Here is a 25,814-nt window from a genome sequence, read left to right as displayed (position 1 = left end):
ATTCTTCTTGAAGTCTGAGGGTATTTCGCCTGTTTCATACATCTTGCTCACCCGATGGTAGAGTTTTGTCAGGACTGGCTCTCCCAAGGCTGTCAGTAGTTCCAATGGAATGTTGTCTACTCCGGGGGCCTTGTTTCGACTCAGGTCTTTCAGTGCTCTGTCAAACTCTTCACGCAGTAACGTATTTCCCATTTCATCTTCATCTACATCCTCTTTCATTTCCATAATATTGTCCTCAAGTACATCGCCCTTGTATAGACCCTCTATATACTCCTTCCACCTTTCCGTTTTCCCTTCTTTGCTTAGAACTGGGTTTCCATCTGAGCTCTTGATATTCATACAAGTGGTTCTCTTATCTCCAAAGGTCTCTCTAATTTTCCTGTAGGCAGTATCTATCTTACCCCTAGTGAGATAAGCCTCTACATCCTTACATTTGTCCTCTAGCCATCCCTGCTTAGCCATTTTGCACTTCCTGTCGATCTCATTTTTGAGACGTTTGTATTCCTTTTTGCCTGCTTCATTTACTGCATTTTTATATTTTCTCCTTTCATCAATTAAATTCAATATTTCTTCTGTTACCCAAGGATTTCTACTAGCGATCGCCTTTTTACCTACTTGATCCTCTGCTGCCTTCACTACTTCATCCCTCAACGCTACCCATTCTTCTTCTACTGTATTTCTTTCCTCCATTCCTGTCAATTGTTCCCTTATGCTCTCCCTGAAATTCTGTACAACCTCTGGTTCTTTCAGTTTATCCTGGTCCCATCTCCTTAAATTCCCACCTTTTTGTAGTTTTTTCAGTTTTAATCTACAGCTCACTACCAATAGATTGTGGTCAGAGTCCACATCTGCCCCTGGAAATGTCTTACAATTTAAAACCTGGTTCCTAAATCTCTGTCTTACCATTATATAATCTATCTGATACCTTTTAGTATCTCCAGGGTTCTTCCATGTATACAACCTTCTTTCATGATTCTTAAACCAAGTGTTAGCTATGATTAAGTTGTGCTCTGTGCAAAATTCTACCAAGCGGCTTCCTCTTTCATTTCTTAGCCCCAATCCATATTCACCTACTACGTTTCCTTCTCTCCCTTTTCCTACTACCGAATTCCAGTTACCCATGACTATTAAATTTTCATCACCCTTCACTATCTGAATAATTTCTTTTATTTCATCATACATTTCTTCAATTTTTTCGTCATCCCTTGCTCCAATTACTTGTAACTCTTCAATCCCATTGACTTCTGATAAACTGCTGTTAAGGAGAGCAAATTATTTCACACGATCTATATACTATTTTACAGATGTCTTATAAGATTGAGTCACTGTCATTTGTTGAATAATTCTAGATTAATATTTATTTCACAGTCACTTATCTTAGTATTTTGATTTTCGTGCAGTTATTGAAAGAATAAACTTTATAATAAACTTGTGCAGTAAAACAGTTTTCAAAGACAGAATTCGGTGTTCCAGTTGTGTGTCCCTTATTTTTAGTTTCTCCACTAGATAGATTACTCAGTGACTACTTATAATTTTGATTCATTTAGTGGCTTTTTTTTTTTTTAATTAATACTTCATAGAATGTAAACAATTTAGGAGTAAAGGAGAGAACTTACCTAATAGTAGAAGCATTGGGTCATCAGCAGGCACACAAAAAAGAATGATTTTCTTCCACAGGAAGGTGTACACCATAATGTTAAATGTAATGTCCGCAGCATCATCCATGGTAGCAGTCTCAAATCTGTACTTAATGCACTTTTGTACAGTGTATAAATAAACTTTGTGAGAGTTGAATATTTTGTTTTGTTGTGTGCAGCCAATTTAAATACTGAAATATGTGCAATATTTGTCAAACATGCCTCCTGAGATTCATTAAGAAGCTATTTGGTTTGAATGAGGCAAACCGGGTGCTTCAAGAGGATAATGATTTGAAACACAGCAAGCATCAAGACAATGGGGTGTCCACAATGGATCGGCCTGCAATGTTTCCGGATGCAAATCCGATCGAAAATGTTTGGTTGTATATTAAGATGAAGCTTAAAGGAAATCAAATACATATTTCAAAGCAGCTGTCATATAAAATCAGGATGATATGGAGATGATTACCAAGAGAATATGCAGCAGGTCTCGTGAACAGCATGCCAAAAAGGTGCCAAGCTATAATCGATAATGGCAGCAATTAGTAATAACATGTATTTTCATGTAAACATATATTTATAATGGTGTCTTTTATTTCCTACAGGTAATGGTGTACACTTTCTTGTGGAACTGACTGTACATGTAAGATTTAACACATAGAACAGCAGTTTACACATTGGATTTAATACAGTGCACACCATCATAAACACAAAATCACAGTGGAATCATGTAGAAGCTGACATGCTCTTTCAACAGAAAGGCTTGTAAAAGGCAATATATTCTCTTAAGTCTTTCAAGCTGCGCAGTACTGTAACATGTCAGCAAACAGCAAACAATAGTGAACACAGAATTAGATTTTCACTCTGCAGCAGAGTGTGTGCTGATATGAAACTTCCTGGCAGATTAAAACTTGTGTGCCGGACCGAGACCCGTAACTCGGGACCTTTGCCATATCACAAATAGGAATCAGGAAGTTGCCACATGCTGGATACAAAGCACACTGTCACATACCTGGCATTGAAACAGTAGACAAACTAGACAAAGCAGCTACCTATGGCAAAGGTCCCAAGTTCGAGTCTCGGTCCGGCACACAGTTTTAATCTGCCAGGAAGTTTCAATATTGAACACAGATGCTGAAGATGGCTTGTTGTGTTGTATGTGTTTGTGCTGTGATTGATATCTTCCTCTTCAGCACATTCACAGAATAGACCAGACCAGCACAATGTAGATGTGTTCTGTAACAACTGCGGTTGAATGTGAGGCATCTTGTAGTGTTTATGAATCTTCTGCAGCATCAGTTTTTCTTACGCTAGATGTTAGGAGTCAGCACCAGGTTCACTTTGTCTTACTCCTTGCCTTTGTTCCACTTATCTTTGACTGTTGATTTAATGCTGCGTAAAAGAGCTGTAGCTGATAATTATATATGTAATCTTGCTCTGTCATAGGTAGCTGCTTTGTCTAGTTTGTCTACTGTATCATTGCCAGCTATGTGACAGTGTGCTTTGTACCCAGCATATGGTAACTTCCTGATTCCTATTTGTGATAGTATATGTAACATCAGATTCATACTCTGTGTTTTGTACTGGAATTTGTCTAATCATCTTAGACATGCCTCTGAAGCTGACTCAAAAGAAAGACAAGCATAATGTATGTATGAATGTACCAAAGCATGATACAATCTTGGTCCAATGTGTGCTTCCAGTCTCCAGCTAACTTCCATGCTAGCTCACAATATATTAGTGGACTTTTTGCAGTTTGTGATAGCTTCTGTAATATGTGCCATCCACTAAAGCTTATGGTCAATATGGAGTCTAATATTTACAACTACTGTCTGGACTGGTAGTTAGTACAGCCTAAGAATCAGCATCTCCATGGAAGTAACCCCGGAGAAGAGGAGAACCAAAGACTTAGTAGGTGATATATCAAGCCATTCTTCACCATATATGGGTGCAGTCTACACATAGCTTAACCCATCTTCAGCAGGCCACCAGGAAGAGTCACTCATTGAATATATACACAGGTCACCAGCATACTGTAAATCTGTTACATTTTGTGGCTTAGTATCGCGTAGGTCCAACGTAAAAAATTTTGAAAAGCAGGGGAGAGATAATTAATCCCTGGGGTAGCCCTGTGCTTGTCGTTCTCTTCTGTGCCTAGCCAGTTCTACTTCTTACTACCAGTGATAGATGTAAAAGAAAGTGAGTAAGTTTGCTCCTGAAGCTACTGGGAATATTGTGCCTCCACATTTTGGCAGCCAGCATTGATATGGTTATATTTTCAATCGTTTTTTAGTCAGTAAAAACAATTACTACATAAACATGACTGAGACTTATCTAGGTATCAGTTACTAATTTTATTAGTGTTTTGTTCATGCCATTTCCTCTCCAATACCAAAATTTGTTGTGGGTAACAAGTTGTAGTGCTCATACCACCTCTCAGTTCTATGTTTCAGCCTCCTTTCCAACACTTTATGGACACAGCTCAGGAGTGTTATTGGCCGATACAAGGTTGCTCCTTTAGGTGGTTTACCATGTTTTACTGTCAGCACTATTTGTAATTTCTTCCATTCAAGGACATAATTTCTTTTGTTTCAAATAATATTAAAAATATTGTAAAGATGGTACCTCCCTTTCCGTGTTAAGAAAAGGAACGTGTGGTAATGTATATTGTCAGTCCGTGGGGGAACTACTTCTTCCAAAAAACAGGGCTCTCTTGAGTTCCAGAGCAGTAAATCGTTCATTCAAAAGAAGGGACTCCTTCATCATCAATGTATTGTTGAACATAGGCTGGTGCTAAAAGTTTCAAGAAGTCATCCACTGATTTGTTCAGTGCCACTGTTGTATTAGGTTGGTGCATAAGTCCACAACATTTTTCTAAAAGTTTAATAAACGTCATTGATACACATAACAGAGACTTTAGTCATCTATAATATATTCTGCATCACTATTTACAACAGTGTGTCAGTGCTAGGCTAACTTTTCAGTTCCGTGACAATAGAAATTGTGTTGTTTTTGAGGTGAAGAACTTTCTGAGCTATATTTGGAGTGCATTTTCATTTGGAAAGGAAGTTCCTTGAAGGTTGTTTAATAGATAGTGATAAAGGTAAAAACGCTAAGGGTGCATGATCAGGTGAATAAGGTGGGTGTTAAGTGGCTTCCCAACCCAACTCTTGTATAGTGTTTTTTGTCAGTCTAGCAGAATGTGTGTGGACTTTATTGTGACATAGCATCACTTTACACAATGTGTCTCACCATTGGTCTTGGACTGCATCTACAAGATGTCTCAGTTGTTGACAATAAACTTCCGCAGTGATGGTTAAACTTTTACAGTACATGCTGTTCCACCAGATGCATAACACTATCTTTTGTGTATGAACGCAAGTCTTCGTATGGGGAACTGCTGCTGTGTTTGGGATCAACTATTCCTTTCTTGCCATATGTTAGCATAAGACACAATGTCTTATCACCAGTAATGCTACAAGATAGGAACGGTTGATGTCATTCACAAGCCAATTTATGTAATTGATGATGAGCAAGCACAGATGCCCATTTATTTTTGAGAGTTTGGCTTAGAGCATGTGGTATCTGAACACCTGATTTTTTGAACCTTCTTTGTTGCATACAAATATTGCACAATGATGGAATGGTCACAGTTCATCACATTTGCCGGTTGTTGAGTACACTGACATGGTTCATTGTGAATTAGTGCATTGAAATGATCTTCTTAAAAGCCTGAAGGTCTTCCTGAATGTGGAGAGTCATTAATGTCTAAACAATCCTCATACACAGCGCAAATGTTTCTGGCTACCTCTGCTGCTGTCACTCTTCTACTGAACTCAGACCGAAGAACATTTTGGAAACATTCCAATTTCTCCTCTTGACACTCCATTTTCTAGCATCCACAGCTCCACTCATTATCTTCAAATGACAAAATGATAATATAGCAGCAGTGAACTACAAACAAAGAATGACAATAAATAAATAAATCCATAGTAACCGGAATACCAACATGCAAAACAAAAGTGCTATGAACTTATTCACTAACCTTATACTATTGTTGTTCCAGCTCTATGTACACATTTAATTCGATGCCAGATGATTGAGCTGGGTATGTCTTTGTTAAGGTTATGTAAAAGTGTCTCCATGCAGATTTCTTCCAATTTTTGAATAGTCAGTTTACTTACACTGGTATTTTCTTCTGAAGTGTGCCTTCTGTACAGTTTTAGTGCATCTCTATGTTCCAGCAATACATTATTGCTTTCATCATCCCGCCATACTGTTAAGTTTTGGTTTTTGGAATAAAAAGTTCATCTTGTAGGACAGATACCATGGCAGCTTCTTCAAAACAAGTAGTACAGCTTATGTAGTCCCTTCATGTTTCTCCACATTATGAAAACATCGGTATCTTTTCTGAAAGCACAGTAGTGTACTTGTTCCAGTCTTTTTTCCAAATGTTCCACTTGTAGATTGACCATATGATATACCATGTATCATTTCTGAGAATGGTGGGTAGATGACCAGACCAAAGGCACTTGTGACTACCTCCCATGTGAGCCCGGCCGGTTAGCCATGCAGTCTAACGCACTGCTTTCTGGGTGGGAAGGCATCCCAGTCCCCGGCACAAATCCGCCCGGTGAATTAGTGTCGAGGTCCAGTGTGCCGGCCAGTCTGTGGATGGTTTTTAAGGGAGTTTTCCATCTCCCTCGGTGAATGTGGGCTGGTTCCCCTTATTCCGCCTCAGTTACTCTATGTCGGTGATTGCTATGCGAACGACTTTCTCCACATTCGCGTACACCATAATTACTCTACCACACAAACATTGGGGTTACACTCACCTGGTGTGAGATATTCCTGGGGGGGAGGGGGGTTCCACTGGGGGCCGAACTGCACAATAACCCTGGGTCTGGTGTCGGACACTGGTGGGGTGAGTGGACAGCTGTAGCCTGTTATGCGTTTGTGTACCACTGCAGCTACGGTGGGGATGAAGCCTCTCTGTTGTTTCTAGGTCCCTAGTTCAATACAACACAATACCTCCCATGTGAAGTCTAATGTTAACCTTGGGTACAACAAACATATATCTACAGTGCTCAGTTGTCAGTTTGATGCAGTTGTTCTCATCAGGGGTGCAGTTATCCTCATCAAGAAACTAATTTAAAATGATTAAGGTATCCATGCAGGTTGACTTCTACAGAGAAGACAGCAGCAACCAGCCACTTTTTACTATGTAATTTATTTATTTAAATAGCGCCATTACTGGTTTCGAACCAAAAGGTTCATCTTCAGGCAGCTAGTTCATGTTACGACACATTTTACATTAGCTTTTACTTTTTGTTTTCCGAAATGACGAAATTTCCTAGGGGTGATGGTGTCCCACAACCAAAACAAGATGTTAGATAATGTCTTTTTTAACTCTAACTGTGCCTCACAATGATTTTAGTTGATATCAACTAATTATTCTAGTGGAGATGTTTTGGTTACTTACATTGAAAATTTAAGAATTATATTGAAATAGGATTAAGTTATATTTGTGGGCAGTCTCCTCAGTCATTTAGCCAGTGCTGTTTTCTTGGTCTGAGCCCCAAGGAGGATAACAAGCATTAAGTCACCTAATATTATCTTCAGATGTGTTACCGAATTAGAAAACATACTCAGCTGTTGTATCATTACAGTCTCCTTGTGTGATCTGTAGAATGACACGTTTCTTTCATTTCCATTCATATATAATGTATCTCCAGCATTTTGAAGTCATATTTATTGTCTAAAGCTCCAGCAGTTTGAAGTGATATTTCTTGTCTATCATCTCCTTGAATTTCACATGGGATTATGTTTCTTATGTGAAGTACCCTCCATCCATATCCATTGTCCACGTCGGCTCGGCTCACATCAAACCCAGGAAATGGAAATGATTCATTCAACAGCAAACATGTTTCAAATATCACATGTGTTGATATCTGGTTTCAACATAAAATACATGTGAGGCTGAGTTTGTTACTTTACAGGTGCTTCCAATGTGCTATGAGGGACTTTCCAAAAGTAAGTTTTCTCATTGTTTATCACAGAAACATTATTGCCAAAAACAAATACACCATGGCATTGACCTTGCACAATTTTTCAACATAGGTGCCAGTAACATTCAGACATTTGTTGCAGCATGCAATCAGTTTGAAGAATGCATCCTGGTAAGATCTGTGCCCTGTTTTTTGTGGCTGCGGAGGGACACCTGCTTCAATCTCCATCCTTCCTGCTCTGCCTTCCTTCTCTAAACATGCAACACCAGTGACCAACCATTTGATCTGGCATGATCTCTTCACCATACATGGTCAGTAGGCTTTCATGGATCACAGACACACTAGTGACATGTGCCGATTCATACCAGATAATTGCACGCACTTCCACTGGCGACCATGTTGTCGGTACATGCCTATCTGCCGTCGTAATGTTCACTCAAATAACCTCGGTCAAGCCGGTCTGTTGTTACTCTCTCTTCTTGAGTGCTCTGCGCGTGGATCATTCCTCCTCCGCTGATGTGTCTTTTGTCGATATATCAGCAGCGGGTGTGGATTCACATGGCATTTGGTTGTGTCACCTGGTGTTCTATCATCTCTTTTAAAAACAATGACAAAACTCAACTATTTTGGGAACATTCCACTTATATTCTTAACATATCCCACCATTGTTGAGTCGTAGAGTCAGTAGCAATTCTGCAATGAATTCTTTTATGTTACTGTCGTTCAAACCTCCATGTAGGCTACTTATTATTTGTGTTAGTAAATTTAATACTATATTATAAATTTCTTCAGTTAAGCTGTCCTGAACAATTTGGCTCTTCTGAAGCCTGTGGGGCAATGGTGGTTTGGGTTGTTTCCTGCTTGACTAGTGTGAACTCTTTTTGGCATCCATAAGCTTTTGTATGTGTTGTATGGTACTGAATAGTCTTTCCTTGCAGTTCTCTGTTCCACCCCTACTGTCTCTGTCCGAGTCCTATTTGCTTCCTTATTTCCTCTTGATGTGTTAAAAATGTGATGCATTTCCCTGGTATATGCAGCCGACATTGGTGAAACATGAGCTGTCTAGTAGCTAACTTGCTTCATTATTGCTTCTTGAATTATTAAAAATGGGATGTCATTCACTGGTATTTATAGCCAGCATTGATAAAATACATGGTGTCGGATGAAGCAGTTGACTTGGGGAAGAGTTGTTCCTTTCATTTTGTTGTTCCTTGTCGTCCAGATGTATCTGGCAACTAGCTGTAGTAGACGGAGAGTGGACAAATATCTGGAAAAGTATCAAGTTTCCCGTAACTATGTCTGCGTATGTTGTAAAATTTGCTTGTTAGACACTGCTTGCCAATAGATTTATGCCTTCTAATGCCATACATTGGTTAATTTTTCTCTAGGACATTCTGTGGACACTCTCGAGAATTAGACAAATGTGCTCATTAGTGGACACAAAAAGGAAGTGTTTCATTATCACATTCATTAATGGGGTAATTTGTGTCAAACACCACTATATGGCCGAATGACACAGAAGGTAGAGCATGTTTGAGATGAATTATCAAACTGTATGTCAGACCCATTACAAGTGCCTCCCTCGATGGAACAACCGTTCTTTGACTCAGGGCATTTGATTCATGAAGCACTCCAAATAGGTAACTGACAATGAGCCAGTATTGTCTTTAAATCAGTTGTGAATACAAAAGATAAATATAGAAATAAAATGAAAAATAGAGGTGTAAGGAAATTGAATTTCATCAGAATAAATTATTTGAAACACCACTTTCGTCCATGTGTCAGAGCTTTTCTACCATTGTGCGCAGTCACAAGACTGGACCTCGAATCCATGCACTCTGTGAAATGTGTATGTTGCACAAGACAAATTACATGACATATTGCTCCCCAGGTGTAATTGGAAACATTTATTGGTGGACCCAAATTATTTCTTCACTCTGCTACAGTATCAGATCTATGTAAGACACAGTTAAACTTCTCACCAATGCGCAATCAATAATTAAAAACCCAATAGTTAGTTAACTACTTTCAACAAAGATTCCAACATCAAATTACTGAACTGGAATATGCACACTGCTAACAGTTCATATGTGGACTCTGACTGCTCACTAGCAACTTTTACCAATGGTCACCACAATAACAAAACATGAATGCAGTTCAAAGTCAACAGGGAAAGACTCAGGGTCTTTCCTGTTCATCCTGTCTGTTAAGTCTCCCCTGCCCCAGTGTTCTTGGGCAACTTTTCTGAACTGTCCCCATGTCTTGAACCTCACCAGTCCTTTTCCTTCACTGCTCTTCCCTCTGCTACAGTCCTTCTACCAGAACAAGGACCTACTGGCTCTGAAAGTTTGCAGATATATATACTTTTACAAGTGGGTTCTCCAACTGCCACTTGATAAGTCAATTTTTTATCTGTCCAATTATATTAGATTTTTAAAAATTGATTTTTTTTTGTTGTTATTATAAATATTTTAGTAATCTGATTTTGTGTCATTGTGTGGAATACAGTCATCAATATTCAAGCTGGAAGCAATATGTTATAGCTTGTAACTTGTCTTTGGGGGAACCCACCTGGATCCCTTAACCCCATGGGTCAGATTGAGACATGAATAGAGCAGTGATGGCAAAGAAGAGTGCACATGTGCAGAGCCCTTGTGTGCTTGTGGATCTCTCTCATTTGACTGCGTATTTCTCCCAGTACGATGCTACACTGTGTGACCTGGAAGATTGGGAACAGCGGACATGCCACATTAGATGGCAGTCCAGTCATGAAGGAATGTTGTACAGGATTCATGCAGCTAGCTTTCATATTATTCTGTATTTTGAAATTCAAAGGTACATACTATTTGTCAAAAAGAGCAATATTATATTGTTACTGTCTGTTGGTACAAGACAATACACGCATCGAAGTAAAAATAAAGCTTGTGGTGCAGCTGCATTACGCTAGTAATTTTGTATGTACCACATTGTTCCTTGTAAAAGTCTTACAACAATTGAGCTTGTATGAGACAAAAATAAATAGGCTCCATAGCACATGGATTGGAATAAATATTTATTTCACATGTAGCTAGAATCAAATTTTGCCATCTGTAACTACACTACTGATGTTGCAATGGCTACATTTCTCAATATAGATCACAAACAAAACAAGTTTTTGGTTTTGTTTAATTATTTGGGTTTGTTGAAGTTATGATAAAATTTATATCTAGCACAAACTGTCAGCACACTGACAGACAGACAAAGACAGTATAACTGATTTGTGTCACTTAGGTTGCCATGTACTTCAGACATATTTAGTTTTATGGTCAAAAATAGCTTACACAAAATGCTAATATCACCTTTGCAGTTTCATTATGGATAAATGGAAACTTTTCCTAAGGAAACTTTCTTAAAACTCTTGGACAGTTTTGACCTAAAAGAATTTATTTCTTAAATGGGTATTACATTTCAGGTTGATCATCAGTTCCTTCTGCACTTATATGGATGTGTTTACAATTCAAACAGCAAGTGGTGTCAAAAAGATTCAAAAACAGATGTGAAGTTGGTCATGTCCCAAAAATATTTAGACAGCTGTACCTTAATTGTTTCAATGCTTTGGTGGATTATTCAAATTTTGTATTTTCTTTAACACCAGAGAGTTTGGAAAATGGATGGCCTTCTTTGTCAGAAACTGCCCCTCCATAGAGTGATTTTCTTTTTAAATGCTTCTACTTTCCCCAACAAATCAAGAATAAGTTTCTTCTCACCTTTCAACATCTTACTGATGGCATTCAAGTGTGCAGTCAAGGCCACTAAAAATACAAGGTCAGCAATCCAATCCAGATCTTCTTTTCCCTTCAGATCCAACAATAGCAGGTCTTGAATTGAAATATCATTCTGGGCCTATCCCTCCACTTAACCAATGTACTTCACAGTGGTATGTAATGTGTCAATGCTCTTGTTCAATTGCATCAAAAACTGTTGAAACTATTCATGTAATAATACATGAGACTTCAGAAAATTTAATATTCATACCATTAGTTTCATCGTGTGCTCCATGCTAGCAAATTTAGCACAAAAGTGGTTCTTGATGTACAAAATAATGATTCTAGGTACAAATTGTCTGTTAATTGTTGTAATTTGTTGCTCTTTCAATTTCCAGCTAAATCTTTCAATTATTTGTGCATGATATTGTGAGGCTGTTCCTTAGCAACTTGTCAATATCTGGCAGTTATGCAACTGCCAAATAGACACTGAGAATTTTCATACTCCTCTTTGAAGAAGAACTGAGAGTCCCATTCATTTCAGGCTGTGACACTCTTTTTGAGTGTCTTATTACAGCAACCTCTGAATCTTTGAACTTCTTTTGTATGATGAATAAATAGTGAGGGATAAACAGTGCTGCCATTACAATTCCGCCAAATTGGAGAACATTAGGCCACCAAATAGAAGCATTCAAAATGTGGTGCTACAGAAGAATGCTGAAGATTAGATGGGTAGATCACATAACTAATGAGGAGGTATTGAATAGAATTGGAGAGAAGAGAAATTTGTGGCACAACTTAACTAGAAGAAGGGATTTCTTGGTAGGGAATATTCTGAGGCATCAAGGGATCACCAATTTGGTATTGGAGGTCAGTGTCGAGGGTAAAAATCGTAGAGGGAGACCAAGAGACGAATACACTAAACAGATTCAGAAGGATGTAGGTTGCAGTAGGTACTGGGAGATGAAGAAGCTTGCACAGGAGAGAGTAGCATGGAGAGATGCATCAAACCAGTCTCTGGACTGAAGACCACAACAACAACAACATCAACAACAACATGCCACCCAAAAAGTGCGGCACCAAATGCTGGAAGAAATAGAGTCACACTGCACTGCTAAATGAAACGTTGTGCTGTGCCAGTAGTTCCAATAATGATGTAGCAAAGCTTAAGGAAGCCGAGACAGGCTCCAGATTACACATGTGTAACACATTGTGCATATGTGGAGTTTTGCACTTCTTAGCAGACCCTCAAGTAGAAAGATCAAAAGCGAGTACTCTTCAGTTAATCTTAACAACACTAACAGGTGCCACTTAACAAAACATAAACAGAACAGTCAGAGAAAAGATGCTAAACAGCTTCTCACTGTTGAATGCTTTCATGAGAATGAATTCTTGAGGCCAATAGAGGTGACTGGGTTGCTGGGAGAAGAATTGTTTGTGCATTAGAGACTGAGGAGATTGTCTTGGATGGTGTAGTAAAATCATTAACCATAAATGCTCAACCCTTTCAGACCCCCTGGCTATTATTACACACATAAACTTTGACTGTGTCTTACCTGCAGCAGAAGTATTTTTTATTAATGAAAACCTGGGGTACACATTTGTGAATGTTCGACCTTTTCATCATGAGAAAGTGCTGCCAACTGTTGGGCATCACTATGAAAATATCAGCAAGTCAGTGTAGCAGAGTACAGCAGATTGTGACAATGCACAGCAGCTCATGACCACCAGAATACACAGATGTGGCTGATTCACTATATTCCACTGTATAATTGAATATTGTTATTGTTATTTTGCATAGTAATTATTGAATAGTAATTATTTTACTATTTATTACAATAAAAAATATTTCATCATTAGTTATTTTAGTCTATAAAATGATAGATATTTTTATACAAATCTTGCATCATTAAAAAATCGCGTAAGAGCATTATAACAGAAATAAAAATTTTCCTTTCTCCAGAAAAAATCCAAGTCTGAAAGGGTTAATTTATCAATTTAGTATGTGCCTACATAACTAAAAATTATGAGTTACAACTATCTGAGATTATAAACTAATACCCAGGCTGTGAATGTACTCTATTGGTCCATCCTTCATCGCCAGGAACTCTCTTGGATTGCCAGAGAAAGCTCTCAGGAGAAATTTTTGTACTAAATGGTGAACAAGACTTTTCAGTGCCACAGTCACAATGTGTAAAAGTTATTTTTTTCCTCTTGTGGGGAGGATCAGTACACCTGCCAGTATTAGTTCTTATCAGTTAAAAACTGAACAGATCCTTCGTGGCAGTTTAAAGTCGCATGGCTTGGTCAATATGCTTGGCATCTTAAGTTGTTCCATCGTAGCACTAATCTCCCATTTGCATCGCCAGCAGTCATTAGTATTAAAGCTGTTGCCAGCTGTCATGCATGCAGTTTCCAGAGGTGTGTATTGAGAGCAAAGTCTCTGTTTACTGATGAATTGAATGTCTACATGAACACGGAGGTGAGAATTTTTCTGTAGTTTTTTCACTCCTGTACAAGTGCATGTTCTCACCACAGAGATGGAGGTAGTATGTGGCTAAGTATGGATACCCTGAAACTAGGTGTCGGCCTGACTGTATCAGTTACAACATGCATGTTATGGTTGAGCTGTTTGCCAACAAGTCTTGTGTGAGTACTGTTCATCCTAGATGGGGAGGAATGTTCTTCAACAGTGTCAATGCAGAGGATCTGCATGATGTGCCGCAGAGTTTCTCGAGAGCCTCAGAAATTTGAAGATCTGTATGCCTCATTGTCAGTGCCCAGTCATGAGTTTGATGTGGTTTCAGCCATATCGATATGTATGAACTGAACAGGAGAGGGGTCAGGACAGATCCTTGGGGCATCTCATTCTTTTGCTCCCCCTATTGCTGACTTCTGCAGATTTAACCTTCTAATTACCATGCACGTGGATGATGCCAAGCAACCATCAAAATACTGGCAACCAGACAAGCCTCAAGATCTCACCAGAAAATATTACATAAATGTTTAATGAAGGGCATATTTATCTACACAATCAGCTGCTACATTGTCATAGGGTCTACCAGAAATATTTCATAAGTATACATAACAACAATATAAGAAAAATGATAGACTGCTACTCAATGTAAAGATTACACATTGAGTTGCAGACAGGCACGACAAAAAGACTGTTACACATAAATAATTTCAAAAACACCCAAGACTATAAATGTCTTTCATGTTGCCATTGCCTGGTATTTTAAAAACTAGACTATACTAGAAACTACACATCTAAAGCTAAATAGAGTAGTTCATGTTACGTAAATATCTCTGAGTATTAAAATGCTACAATCCTGTTGTCCGCAAGCCATATAGAACGCAGTATATGCATAAATAGTCATAATATTTTTGTCTTTATTAAATGGGTACGCATAGCATTTTGTTTCTGAGGACGTATGATTTGCACAAGTTTGAATTCAGAAAGTCTTTAAAGAATAAGAGGCATGGTAACTTCAAACATCTTGCAATTAAAAATTTTCAATTAATATAGCCGAAGGTGCATTGGTATGACAACGAGAAATGCTAAATGACAGCTGGTCAACAACTTGAAATAATCTTTGAGTTCAAAACTGATTACTCAAATGCATTTCAAATTAGCCTGTTAACTCTTAGAAACTTCTATTCACTTATAGATTTCAGATAATTAAATTCATACTGTCAATTATAGATAACTTGTAGATCATTTCTCACTTATGTATGACAATATTCTGTCATAACATCTGTTATCATAAATTTGTATAACCAGAGATGTATTTATATAAATATTTCACTGTCATATTTCAAAAATAGTTACCATGCATTGAAATAAATTGCACTATACATCATGAAGATCGCACAATCAGGAACGGTATAGCTTCAAATTTTGAAACATTACAGTACACACATTGTGCTCTGTTGCTGTACAGTGTGTCCCAGAAATGTTTCAACAAATTCAGAGGTTTCAGAAGGTGCATTGAAGAACGAATTGAGGACAGAAACTCGTGTCCACAAGTGTCATCCAATGATACTACAAAGCATCAAAATTATAGGTGTTGGCATCTGCCACTAGGCAACCCCATCAGCAGCAACCGTCTTTGTACACTGACGGATCATAGGCAGAAAGCCACGCAATGTTGTTTGACATTCAGTGACCGTGAATGAGTGCCACAACTGTCAGTGGAGAATATTGAGCTAGGTGCTGCATAGACAGGGCTTGTTTTCTATTAATGCGATGCTCTTTTGCCTTTGTGGTTGACGCTTTCGGATATTGGTTTTCATGTGCAGTTTATTTTTCTCCTATGTACCAAAAAACATGCCCCTGCAGGTCCAGGGGTTAGAATAGGCCTGAGGTATTCGTGCCTGTTGTATGAGGCGACTAAAAGGAGTCACACATGTTTCAGCCTTTATGTGATAGTCCCCTGTAGGGTTTGACCTCCATTCTTCTACATTTTCCCGAAGAGCGAGCCAGTTGAGGAAGGGCGCCTTACATAGCACATCGTGTCCATCGTGTGCTGAGACCTTTCGCATCCTATGTTGAAGTGCATCTGCACTTCCACTCATTCTTCAGCTGTTGGGCGAGGTCGCCCTCCAGGGTGTGTTTTCCTCCGTCCACTGTGCAGTATTGTTTTCTTCACTGATGTTGATATTGTACTTGTTTGCACATGATTCCAGCATGGTACCCAATCCGTTGTGGTGGAGCCATACCGTGTTGGTTGTAGCCCCCTGACTTCACAGGTATCGTTCTGCTGATGCTTGCACTGTTAACTACCCACATATACCAAAGAGAAGATGCCCATCTTCCTGGGGCATCGGGACTCCCAGCAATGGCCATCCTGCCAGGTGCCCTTGGCTGAGGCTGGGTGGCACCCATGGGGAGGGCTCCTGGTCGGAGTGGGTGGTATCAGGGCGGATGACACGCTATGTAGCATACTACATCATCTCTTGCTGGTAGTCAGACACCAGCAGTCTCTAAGCTTTCAAGGACTCAATTTAATGCACAGAAGTATGACCCCAAATTGTTCTCCTCCCTGGCCACACCATGCGAGGAATGCCAGGCTAAGGATGGCAGTGAATCTTATCCGTCATGGTACCTTGTGTGTATGAGAGCTGATGGGGAATTCTCCATGTCAATGAAGCCTCAGTTTTTTGTAGAGCATTTAGAGGACGAGTTTAGGGAGATGGAGGGATTGTCCAAAATGCGATCTGGGTCAGTCTTGATGAAAACAGCCTCTGCCTAGTCACAGGCTCTACTCTCCTGTGACATGCTGGGGGATGCTTCTGTTTCCATCACGCCCCATAAGAGCTTAAATATGGTCCAGGGTATCACCTTCTTTTTCAGTCTGATGATGAGCTGCACTGCAATTTAGAGTGGTGAGGTGCTTATTTTGTCCGGCACATCTATCAGAGTCCAAGGGATAATCAGGTTGCCGCTGATGCCTTCATCTTGGCCTTTGAGGGTGACACGTTACCCGAGAAGGTCAAGGTGATGGTCTACCACTGTGATGTAAAGCCATATATCCCTCCCGCGATGCAGTACTTTAAGTGCTGGAAGTTCGGCCATATGTCTTCCCGCTGTACTTCCAGCGTCACCTGTAAGGATTGTGGACGTCCTTTGCATTCCAATACTCCATGTGCCCTGCCTCCCATCTGTGTCAACTGCGGAGAGCACCATTCCCCTTGCTCGCCAGACTTCAGGATCCTACAGAAAGAAAGAAAAATCATGGAATAGAAGACCCTGGACCGACTGACCTTCACAGAGGCTAAGAGGAATTTTGAATGATTACATCCTGTGCAAATGACATCCTCAACAACAGTTGTAGCCCCATCAGTTCCATTAATTCCAGTCGGCTCTCAGAGCTGTAAGACTACACCTACCCCTTGATGGTGGAGGGCAGTACCCTTCCTGTTGCTGCTGCACCACCTACCTAGGGGGGCACTGCCCCTGCAACTGCCAGGAACACCAGTCCTCACTTCTCAGCCAGAGAAGCATAAGTCTTCTTTGGCTCCTCTTCTTAGGAAGGGGTCCCTCCCTCCCCGGGTTTCTGTTAGTGGGAAAGATGACATTTGCCAGTGGCTGAAGTGCCCAAAAGCAGCTGGTAATAGGGCTTCAAAATCCTCATCAGTCCTGGATACTGAATCAGTGAAGCCCTCCCAGCCAGAGAAACCCAAGGAGCATCAAGAAAAATCCAAAAAGAAGACCCCTAAGACGAAGAAAATTGTGGTGGCACCCACACCACCACTACCTATAAGCTCTGGGTCTGAGGATGAGGTGGAGATTCTAATGGCCGCTGAGGACCTAGATCTCGCCGGACCATCAGACACAGTGGATGTTGATCACACAGGTACTCAGTCGGTGGTAGCAGGTGACCCTGAGGCGTAACCTGCCTCATTGACCATTTCATACCTTCCCTGCCTTGCGATAACGTCATCCTCCAGTGGTATTTCAGCGGTTATTTCCACCACCTGGCTGACCTACAGCAATTGTTAAGCCTTACACCTGCTTTCTGCATTGCCCTCCAGGAAACCTGGTTACCGGCAATGCGGAACCCAGAGCTCTATGGCAATAGGGGATATTACAAGAACAGTAGCGAATATAATAGAGTGAACTCGGTATGTAGTGAACCTGTGCCCCTTCACACTCCTCTTGAAGCTGTGGCTTTCAGGATAAGGACAATGCAGAAAATAACTGTCTGCAATGTATATCTTCCTCCAGAGGTGTGGTACCCCTGAATGTCTTGGCTGCACTGATTCGTCAACCCCCTAAACCTTTCCTACTTTTGGGAGATTTTAATGCCCACAACCCTTTGTGGGGTGACACCATGCTTACTGGCCGAGGTAGAGAAGTCAAAAATTTACTCTGTCAGTTCAACCTCTGCCTTCTAAATAATGGGGCCCCTCACACATTTTAGTGTGGCTCATGGTACTTATTCGGCTACTGATTTATCACTTTGCAGTCCAGGACTTCAACCATCTGTTCGCTGGAGAGCCCACGATGACATATGTGGTAGTGATCACTTCCCCATTTTCCTGTCACTACCCTGGCGTCATTCCCCTAGACGCCTGTCCAGATGGACTTTAAACAAGGCAGACTGGTAAGCTTTCACCTCTGCTGTCACCATTGAGTCTCCCCCACATGGTACCATTGATGTGGTGGTTGAACGGGTCACTAGAATGATCATTTCTGTGGGGGAAAATGCGATCCCTTTTTTCTCAGGGTACCCCCAGCGAAAGACAGTACCTTGGCGGTCGCCGGAAATTGCTGGGCCATTAAAGAGCATAGGTGGGCTCCACAGCGACATAAGTGGCACCATTCTCTGGATCTGGAGCACCTGATAGCTTTTAAACTGCTCTGTGCCCATGCTCACCAGCTTATAAAAAGATGGGAACAGGAGTGTTGAGAGAGGTACGTCTCGACCATTGGGTGCCATATGTCACCTTCCCAAGTCTGGACAAAGATTAGACGTGTTTTTGGGTACCAGACACCAACAGGTGTCCCTTGTGTTGGAGCACTTTGCTGAGCGAGAACTATGCTTGAGCCTCTGCATCAGAGAACTACCCCCCCCCCCCCCCCCCCCACCTTTTAATGTCTCATTTGCAGAGTGGGAGCTCCTCAGCACCCTTGCACATTGCCCCGATGCAGCTCCTGGGCCAGATCGGATCCACAGTCAGATGATTAAACATCTCTCGCCCGACTACAACTGACTTCTTCTCATCATCTTCATCTGGATGTGGTGCGAAGGCGTCTTTCCATCGCAATGGCAGGAGAGCACCATCATTCCTATACTCAAACCAAGTAAAAATTGACTTGATGTGGATAGCTATTGGCCCATCAGACTCACCAACATTCTTTGCAAGCTGCCAGAACATATGATGTGTCGGTGGTTGAGTTGGGTCCTGGAGTCATGTGGCCACCAGGGTGGTTTCCACCAATGTCACTCTACCATTGATATTCTTGTGTCCCTCGAATCTGCCATCCAAACAGCCTTTTCCAGACACCAACACCTGGTTGCCGTCTTTTTTGATTTGTGAAAAGCTTACAACACAACCTGGTGACATCATATCCTTGCCAAATTATATGAGTGGGGTCTCCAGGGCCCACTCCCGATTTTTATCCATAATTTCCTGTTGCTGTGTTCTTTCTGTGTCCAAGTTGGTGGCTCCCATATTTCCACCATGTCCAGGAGAATGGGGTTCCACAGGGCACTGTGTTGACGGTATCTCTATTTTTAGTGGCCATTAACGGCCTAGCAGCAGTTGTAGGGCCATCCGTCTTACCTTCTCCATATGCAGACGATTTCTGCATTTCGTACTGCTGCTCCAGTACTGGTGTTGCTGAGAGGCATCTACAAGGAGCCGTCCACAAGGCGCAGCCATGGGCTCTAGCCCACAACTTGCAGTTTCCAGCCACAATGTGGTGTGTCATGCACTTTTTTCGGCGTCATACTGTTCATCCGGAACCAGAACTTTACCTTAATGACGATCCACTCACTGTAGTGGAGACATATCGATTCTTAGGACTGGCTTCCGATGCCTGATTACCTTGGCTACCTCACCTTCATGAGCTTAAGCGGAAGTGCTGGCAGCAACTCAGTGCCCTCCTCTGCCTGAGCAACACCAACAGGGATGCAGATCTACGCTGCTGCAGCTCTACAGAGCCCTTGTTCAATCCCACCTTGACTGTGCGAGTCTGGTTAATGGTTCGGTGGCACCCTTAGCATTGCGTTTCATTGACCCAGTGCTCCACTGTGGTATTCACCAAGTGACAGGAACTTTTAGAATGAGTCCGATGACCAGTGTCCTGGTGGAGGCCAGAGTCCCTCCATTGCAGATCCGACGCGCACAACTGCTTGCCAGTTACGTTGCACACACTCGTAGTTTTCCTGAGCATCTGAGTTACCATCTCCTTTTCCCATCCTAGGCGGTTCATCTCCCGCATCAGCAGCCCAGGTCAGGGCTTGTGTTTGCGGTTCACACTCGATTGCTTCTGTCCTTCCCTTTACCCCCTCTACTCGAGGTCCATTCACGTATACCTCCATGGTGTAAACCTCAGCCGAAGTTTCTCCTGGACCTTTCCCATGGCCCTAAGGACTCAGTTAACCCTGTGGCTCTCTGCTGTCACTTCCTCTCAATTCTCGATATGTACTGAGGCCATGACGTGGTTTACACCGATGGCTGATGGTCACATTGGCTTTGTATATGTTCATGGGCGACACATTGAACAGCACTCCTTGCCAGATGGCTGCAGTGTTTTCACTGCAGAGCTGGCGGCTATATCTCATGCAACATGAGTACATTTTCTCATGCCCTGGAGAGTCGTTTCTTCTGTGTACTGACTCCTTGAGCAGCCTACAAACTATTGACCAGTGCTAGCCTTGCCATCCTTTTTAGTGACCATCCAGGAGTCCATCTATGCCCTGGAATGGTCCAGTCGTTCAGTGGTGTTTGTCTGGACTCGGGGACACGTCGGCATGCCAGGCAACGAACTTGCTGACAGGCTGGCCAAACAGGCTACGTGGAAACTGCTTCTGGATGTGGGCATCTCTGAAACTGACCTGCATTCAGTCTTACGCCACAAGGTTTTTCGGCTTTGGGAGACAGAATGGCATAGTCTCAGTATGCACAAAAAACTGCGTGCCATTAAGGAGACTTTTTTTGGAAGTCCTCTATGTGGGCCTCTTGCTGGGACTCTGTGGTTCTCTGCCATCTCAGCATTGGCCACATGTGGTTGACGCATGGCTATCTCCTGCGCCGTGAAGAGCCCCTCCCCCTGTCCTCCCCGTCCCCCCTCCCACCCACCCCCCACTCAGTGTCAGTGTGGCGTCTGGTTAACAGTGGCCCACATTCTATTGTGCTGTCCCTACTCTGACTGCCCTGCGAGGCAATCTTCAGTTACTGGAATTGCTGCCACTCATTTTAGCAGACAACGCGTCATCGGGTGATTTGGTTTTACATTTTCTCCATGAAAGTTGGTTTTATAATTCCATGTAAGTTTATTGCATGTCCTTTATCCCTCTGTGTGCTCCCTGCCAGTGCTTTTAGGCTGGAGGTTTTAATGTGTTGCAGAGCAGCTGGCTTATCCTTTTTATTCTCGTGATCAGCCAGCCATGGTCATATGCTCTCTTGTTTTAATTTCTTCTATCTGTTTCTTGCGTATGTCTGTGGTTTTCTTGTCTTAGTGTATGTTGTTGCCCTTTTGTCGTTCTTGTGGTTTTTCCTTGCTCCCCCTTTTGTGTTGTACGTCTCATTTGTTTCGTTCTCACACTTGTATACTTGCTTTAATTGGAACAAGGGACCGATGACCTAGCAGTTTGGTCCCTTCCTCCCACCTCACTCCACCCCCTTTTTTTTCAACTAACACTGGCATTGTCACAGGGTTCCAGGGGAAAAATAAACTGCAAATGGAAATTTCTGAAACCATCACCCACTGAGTTAACGGGGTATCACATTCGTAGGAGACAAGGCCTTTTTATGCAGCAGCTAGCTCCATCTTCTCCACTGGTGATTGTGCCAATCAGTTGTGATCACTGAATAGCAAACAACATTGTGATATGTTCTGCCTACGGTCCTTCAGCATGCAAAGTCACATTTGCTGCTGAAGGTGATCAGTAGGGTGACCTAATGGCATGTTCCAACACCTATAACTTTGGCACTCTGTAGAATCATAGGATGACATTTTTAGACACAGGTTCCTAGCCTCGATTTGTTCCTCAAGACATGATCTGCAACTCTTTGAAGTTTGTCCCAACATTTCTGGGACACTTTGTATAACTATCTCTCCTCTGGAAAATTTTGGCAGATTATTTGTAGGGTTAATTGAAATATAACAAAACAAGGGGAAAGTGAGGTAAGAGTGCAGAGTTATTCAAATCATGGTATGGTGGCAGACATGTGGCAAAAGAAAGGAATCTAAAGTCTTTTGAATCATCTCTGTATGGCGTCCCTATCCTGTTCCTACCTGCATAAATACACTTTCATCTTTGTCGCATTACTCTGCCTCACCAAACTTCTGCACCATTGCCTTTCTCTGGCATTGGTTGGCAAAACTGCCACTTCTGATTTCTGTACCTGTCATCTCTTCTCACACTGACGTGATAGAGACTTTTATGTCCCACCAACACCAGTATTCCTAACCATTATTCTTGATATGTGAATGTATCACACATGCTAACGCACCTTTGGTTCAGTGGTTGCGAAGTGAATGCTCTTCTTCTGTATCAGATAATGTGAATTTTCATTAAGCTATTGACATCAATTCTTTAAATGACCTCATCATCTCACAAATAAAATATGTGATTGCTAAAAGTGACAAGTAGTTTCTTGTATGATTTTAACTGTGTGTTTATTCTCTTTACAGGCTATGTTTCCAGAAGCGACTAATATGGTTCTGGGAAGAAGGTGTAGTGGTCCATGATCATCATGTTAAGAAAGACCCAGAAAAGCTTCAGCGGGATCAACTGTTGGATTTTGTTGAAAGCAAGAGGGTACCCACTGCAAAACGCTGCTGACCACAAATTGGTCAAGAGTGCCCATCATATTGTATTGGCCAAAAGTTTTTAGAATTGAAACAGTTTTGTTTATTGTTATTACATAATATATCTGTTTGGTGTGGCACTATTAAATTTACATTTTTTTAAAAAGTTTTAGCTTCCTTTGTGCTCCCATACTTGAGTGAATACCTACATATAAAAATTGAATTTTAAACTCTGAATTCCTCTTACGAGCCAGTCAGAATGTGTTATTAAACAAAAATACTTTTGTTACCTTATATGATCATTAATGGCTGTGCACAGTTTTGTAAAATGCAAGAATTAAGGAGTAATGTCATTTTGTATGAATTGGGATTTGTACTTATTGATGTGTGTACATAATATCTATAAATACTGAATTACTGTGAAGTTTGTGCAACACAAATCTAATGCACTAAGCAGAGCTGACAATTTTCAAATCCATCGATTTGTTTGAGTCTTGGTAAGATGGTTGGTATTACTCTATCTGAGGAGATAATTTCCTTGGCTTTTGATTGATCAGTAGAACAAAAAAATAGTATTTTTTTCTAGGAGTCTCATACATTTCTTCACTTTAGTTCTGTGTTATGAATATTAGAACAATTGCTTTGGTAGACATCAGCAGGCTGAAAAAAAATGAAGCACGACAACTGATGAGAAGCATATATTTTCTAAAACAGTAAATTGACTAATTGACAGTAAGATACACTGATGCAAAATTCTATTTTAGTGACTGCTAGATAGAAACAATTGTAGTGATAAAGTACACCAAAAGAAAGGAAGAGAGCGTGTGCTTACATATGTGATATGTACCATGTACAGTTAAAAAGGTAGAAGACTGGCATAGTTTTGCTAACATTGTGTGTATGTCTGATGGTGGCAATAGATAATATGTGAAGTGCTGATGGGTACAGTGATACAAATATATTTAACATGTGTCTTCATTTCCTTCTTTCTTAAACTGTTACTGTATAAAGTAATGAAATTAAAATATTACTTTCATGTACATCCATTTCATATAATGCTACATTGACCGTGAGCATGTATTTAGTCTCATAAATGATTTATTCAGCAGACTGATATGTAAAGAACTTAGTTTCCACAAAGTGTTTATAACCTGGAACTGGATCCATTGCATGTGCAACTCAACAATGTAAGCATTATCTGTTTCCACAAAGCGTTTATAACCTGGAACTGGATCCATTGCATGTGCAACTCAACAATGTAAGCATTATCTAACAAGGTGTGATTATTATACATGATGTTTCACAATTTCTATGACAGGTTTCTGTGTGTTGTAGAGGGGACTTAGCAGTAAAAGCTCAGTTAGGGAACTCATGTCCAGAATTGTTCCTTTGGATTAAAATAAGTTTGAAGATTGGACCACTTTCAAATCTCCCATACACAGTCCATACAATGAGCTTTGACCTATGAGCTCTACATGAACCATGGCATGGGCAAAGTTTTGATTACTTATTCTGTTCTGTGTGATGAAGGACGTCCTTTTCAAAGCAAAGAGTGTGGCACATCTGTGGGACATCAAAATCAACCCTCCTAGTTGTGAGCATACCAGTGAAGAAACTGGTAACTATTGTTTTAGTCAGACATTTATGGTATATGATCTGATAATTACAACAGGAAATGATGATGGTGCCCTCTCTTCAGTTTGGATTCATATCATGAAGCATGAGATTTGAAAGTGATTCAGTATTTAAACTTATTTTCTCTGCAAATGGCCCATTTCCAGACATGGGTTTCCTATCAAGACTGTATCTACTAAGGCACCTCTACAACCCATAGAAGTCTGTAATAGGAATTGTGAAACATGCTGTGTACTTGGTGCATAATTTTGGTTGCTTTTTGTGCTAGTTTCTGTTTCTCTCTCAAATATTCAATGTATATGTAGTAAGATACACTCTCAGAATGTAATTACATGAACGGATGCCCTACATGACTTCTCTCTCATTATATTAAAAATGAAAGTAGAAAGGCATCTGTCAGTGAAAATATTTGTGAGGGCTTGTGGTGAGTAAACATCTTTTTTTAAATCCATTAAAGGAATCAGTACTTCAGGAAAGTCATTTGTAAGTGTGTATCTTGGTATGAAAACGGCCAGTGTAATTTATAACAATTTTTAGACAACAGACATTGAAAACCAAACACACAGAAAAAGAGAGAGAGGGAGTGGGTTGGGGGACATCCCAAGGTGGTGGTTTCTTCAACACCAACTTGGATCAGTAGTTACTACATGCATCAAGTTTTAGTGCTCATGACTTTGTCATACAACCTTTTTAATCATATTGACTTCGTTTCACTAATAAGTGCTAGACACAAAATTCTATGTGTGATTATCACATTACACAATTTTTCTCTGTACTATTGAAACTCAGTCCAAGGCTTTTCCTAGTATTGCCATGCAATAAATTGCAAAATGTGGATGATACTATTTGTAGCAATGAAAACTGCAAATTGGGGTAAATGCGGTAATGTATCATACTCTTTTTGCAGTTAGTATGTAATTTAATGTCTCTATTATGTCTCTGTTATGTACAAATCTTATTTGTAGCAATTAAAGCTTTAAACTGCTGTAACAAGTCCTTACCTTTGACAGCAATTTAATGTGTCCAAACTGCTAAGTGTAGTATTTCAACTGCAGCAAGAAAACCAGTTTAATAAATGTAATATCTGGTATAAGTTCTTAATCTACTTCTTAAGGCTACACATTACCTTTTTAGGATATTAAATATCCTTCCAGATATATGTAAAGTTTGTGAGTCTTGAGATGACATGTGGTAACAAAAGTTTCGGACAATTCCTGTTTCTCAAGTTAGAAGGAGTATTTTATTATTAATTTGTCAAAAAAAATGAAATTTTGTATCTCATCCATTTCATTCCTGTTGTAGA

General features: G+C 40.6%; 1 protein-coding gene across 1 annotated transcript in view; it reads left to right on the top strand.

Moving 5' to 3' along the window:
* LOC124711168 (cap-specific mRNA (nucleoside-2'-O-)-methyltransferase 1) overlaps positions 1 to 23,042 on the top strand; it is a 284,326-nt gene extending 261,284 nt beyond the window's left edge. The window contains exon 18 of the mRNA XM_047241092.1: positions 22,760 to 23,042. Coding sequence (XP_047097048.1) covers positions 22,760 to 22,910 — 151 coding nt within the window. The 3' untranslated portion in view covers positions 22,911 to 23,042. The remainder of the gene's footprint in view (positions 1 to 22,759) is intronic.
* The last annotated feature ends 2,772 nt before the right edge of the window (positions 23,043 to 25,814 follow it).

The sequence above is a fragment of the Schistocerca piceifrons genome, chromosome 8 (assembly GCF_021461385.2).
Source record: "Schistocerca piceifrons isolate TAMUIC-IGC-003096 chromosome 8, iqSchPice1.1, whole genome shotgun sequence".
Classification (NCBI taxonomy): Eukaryota; Metazoa; Arthropoda; class Insecta; order Orthoptera; family Acrididae; genus Schistocerca; species Schistocerca piceifrons.
The sequence above is the reverse complement of the archived record's forward strand: the minus strand, read 5'-3'. Positions and strand labels throughout refer to the sequence as shown.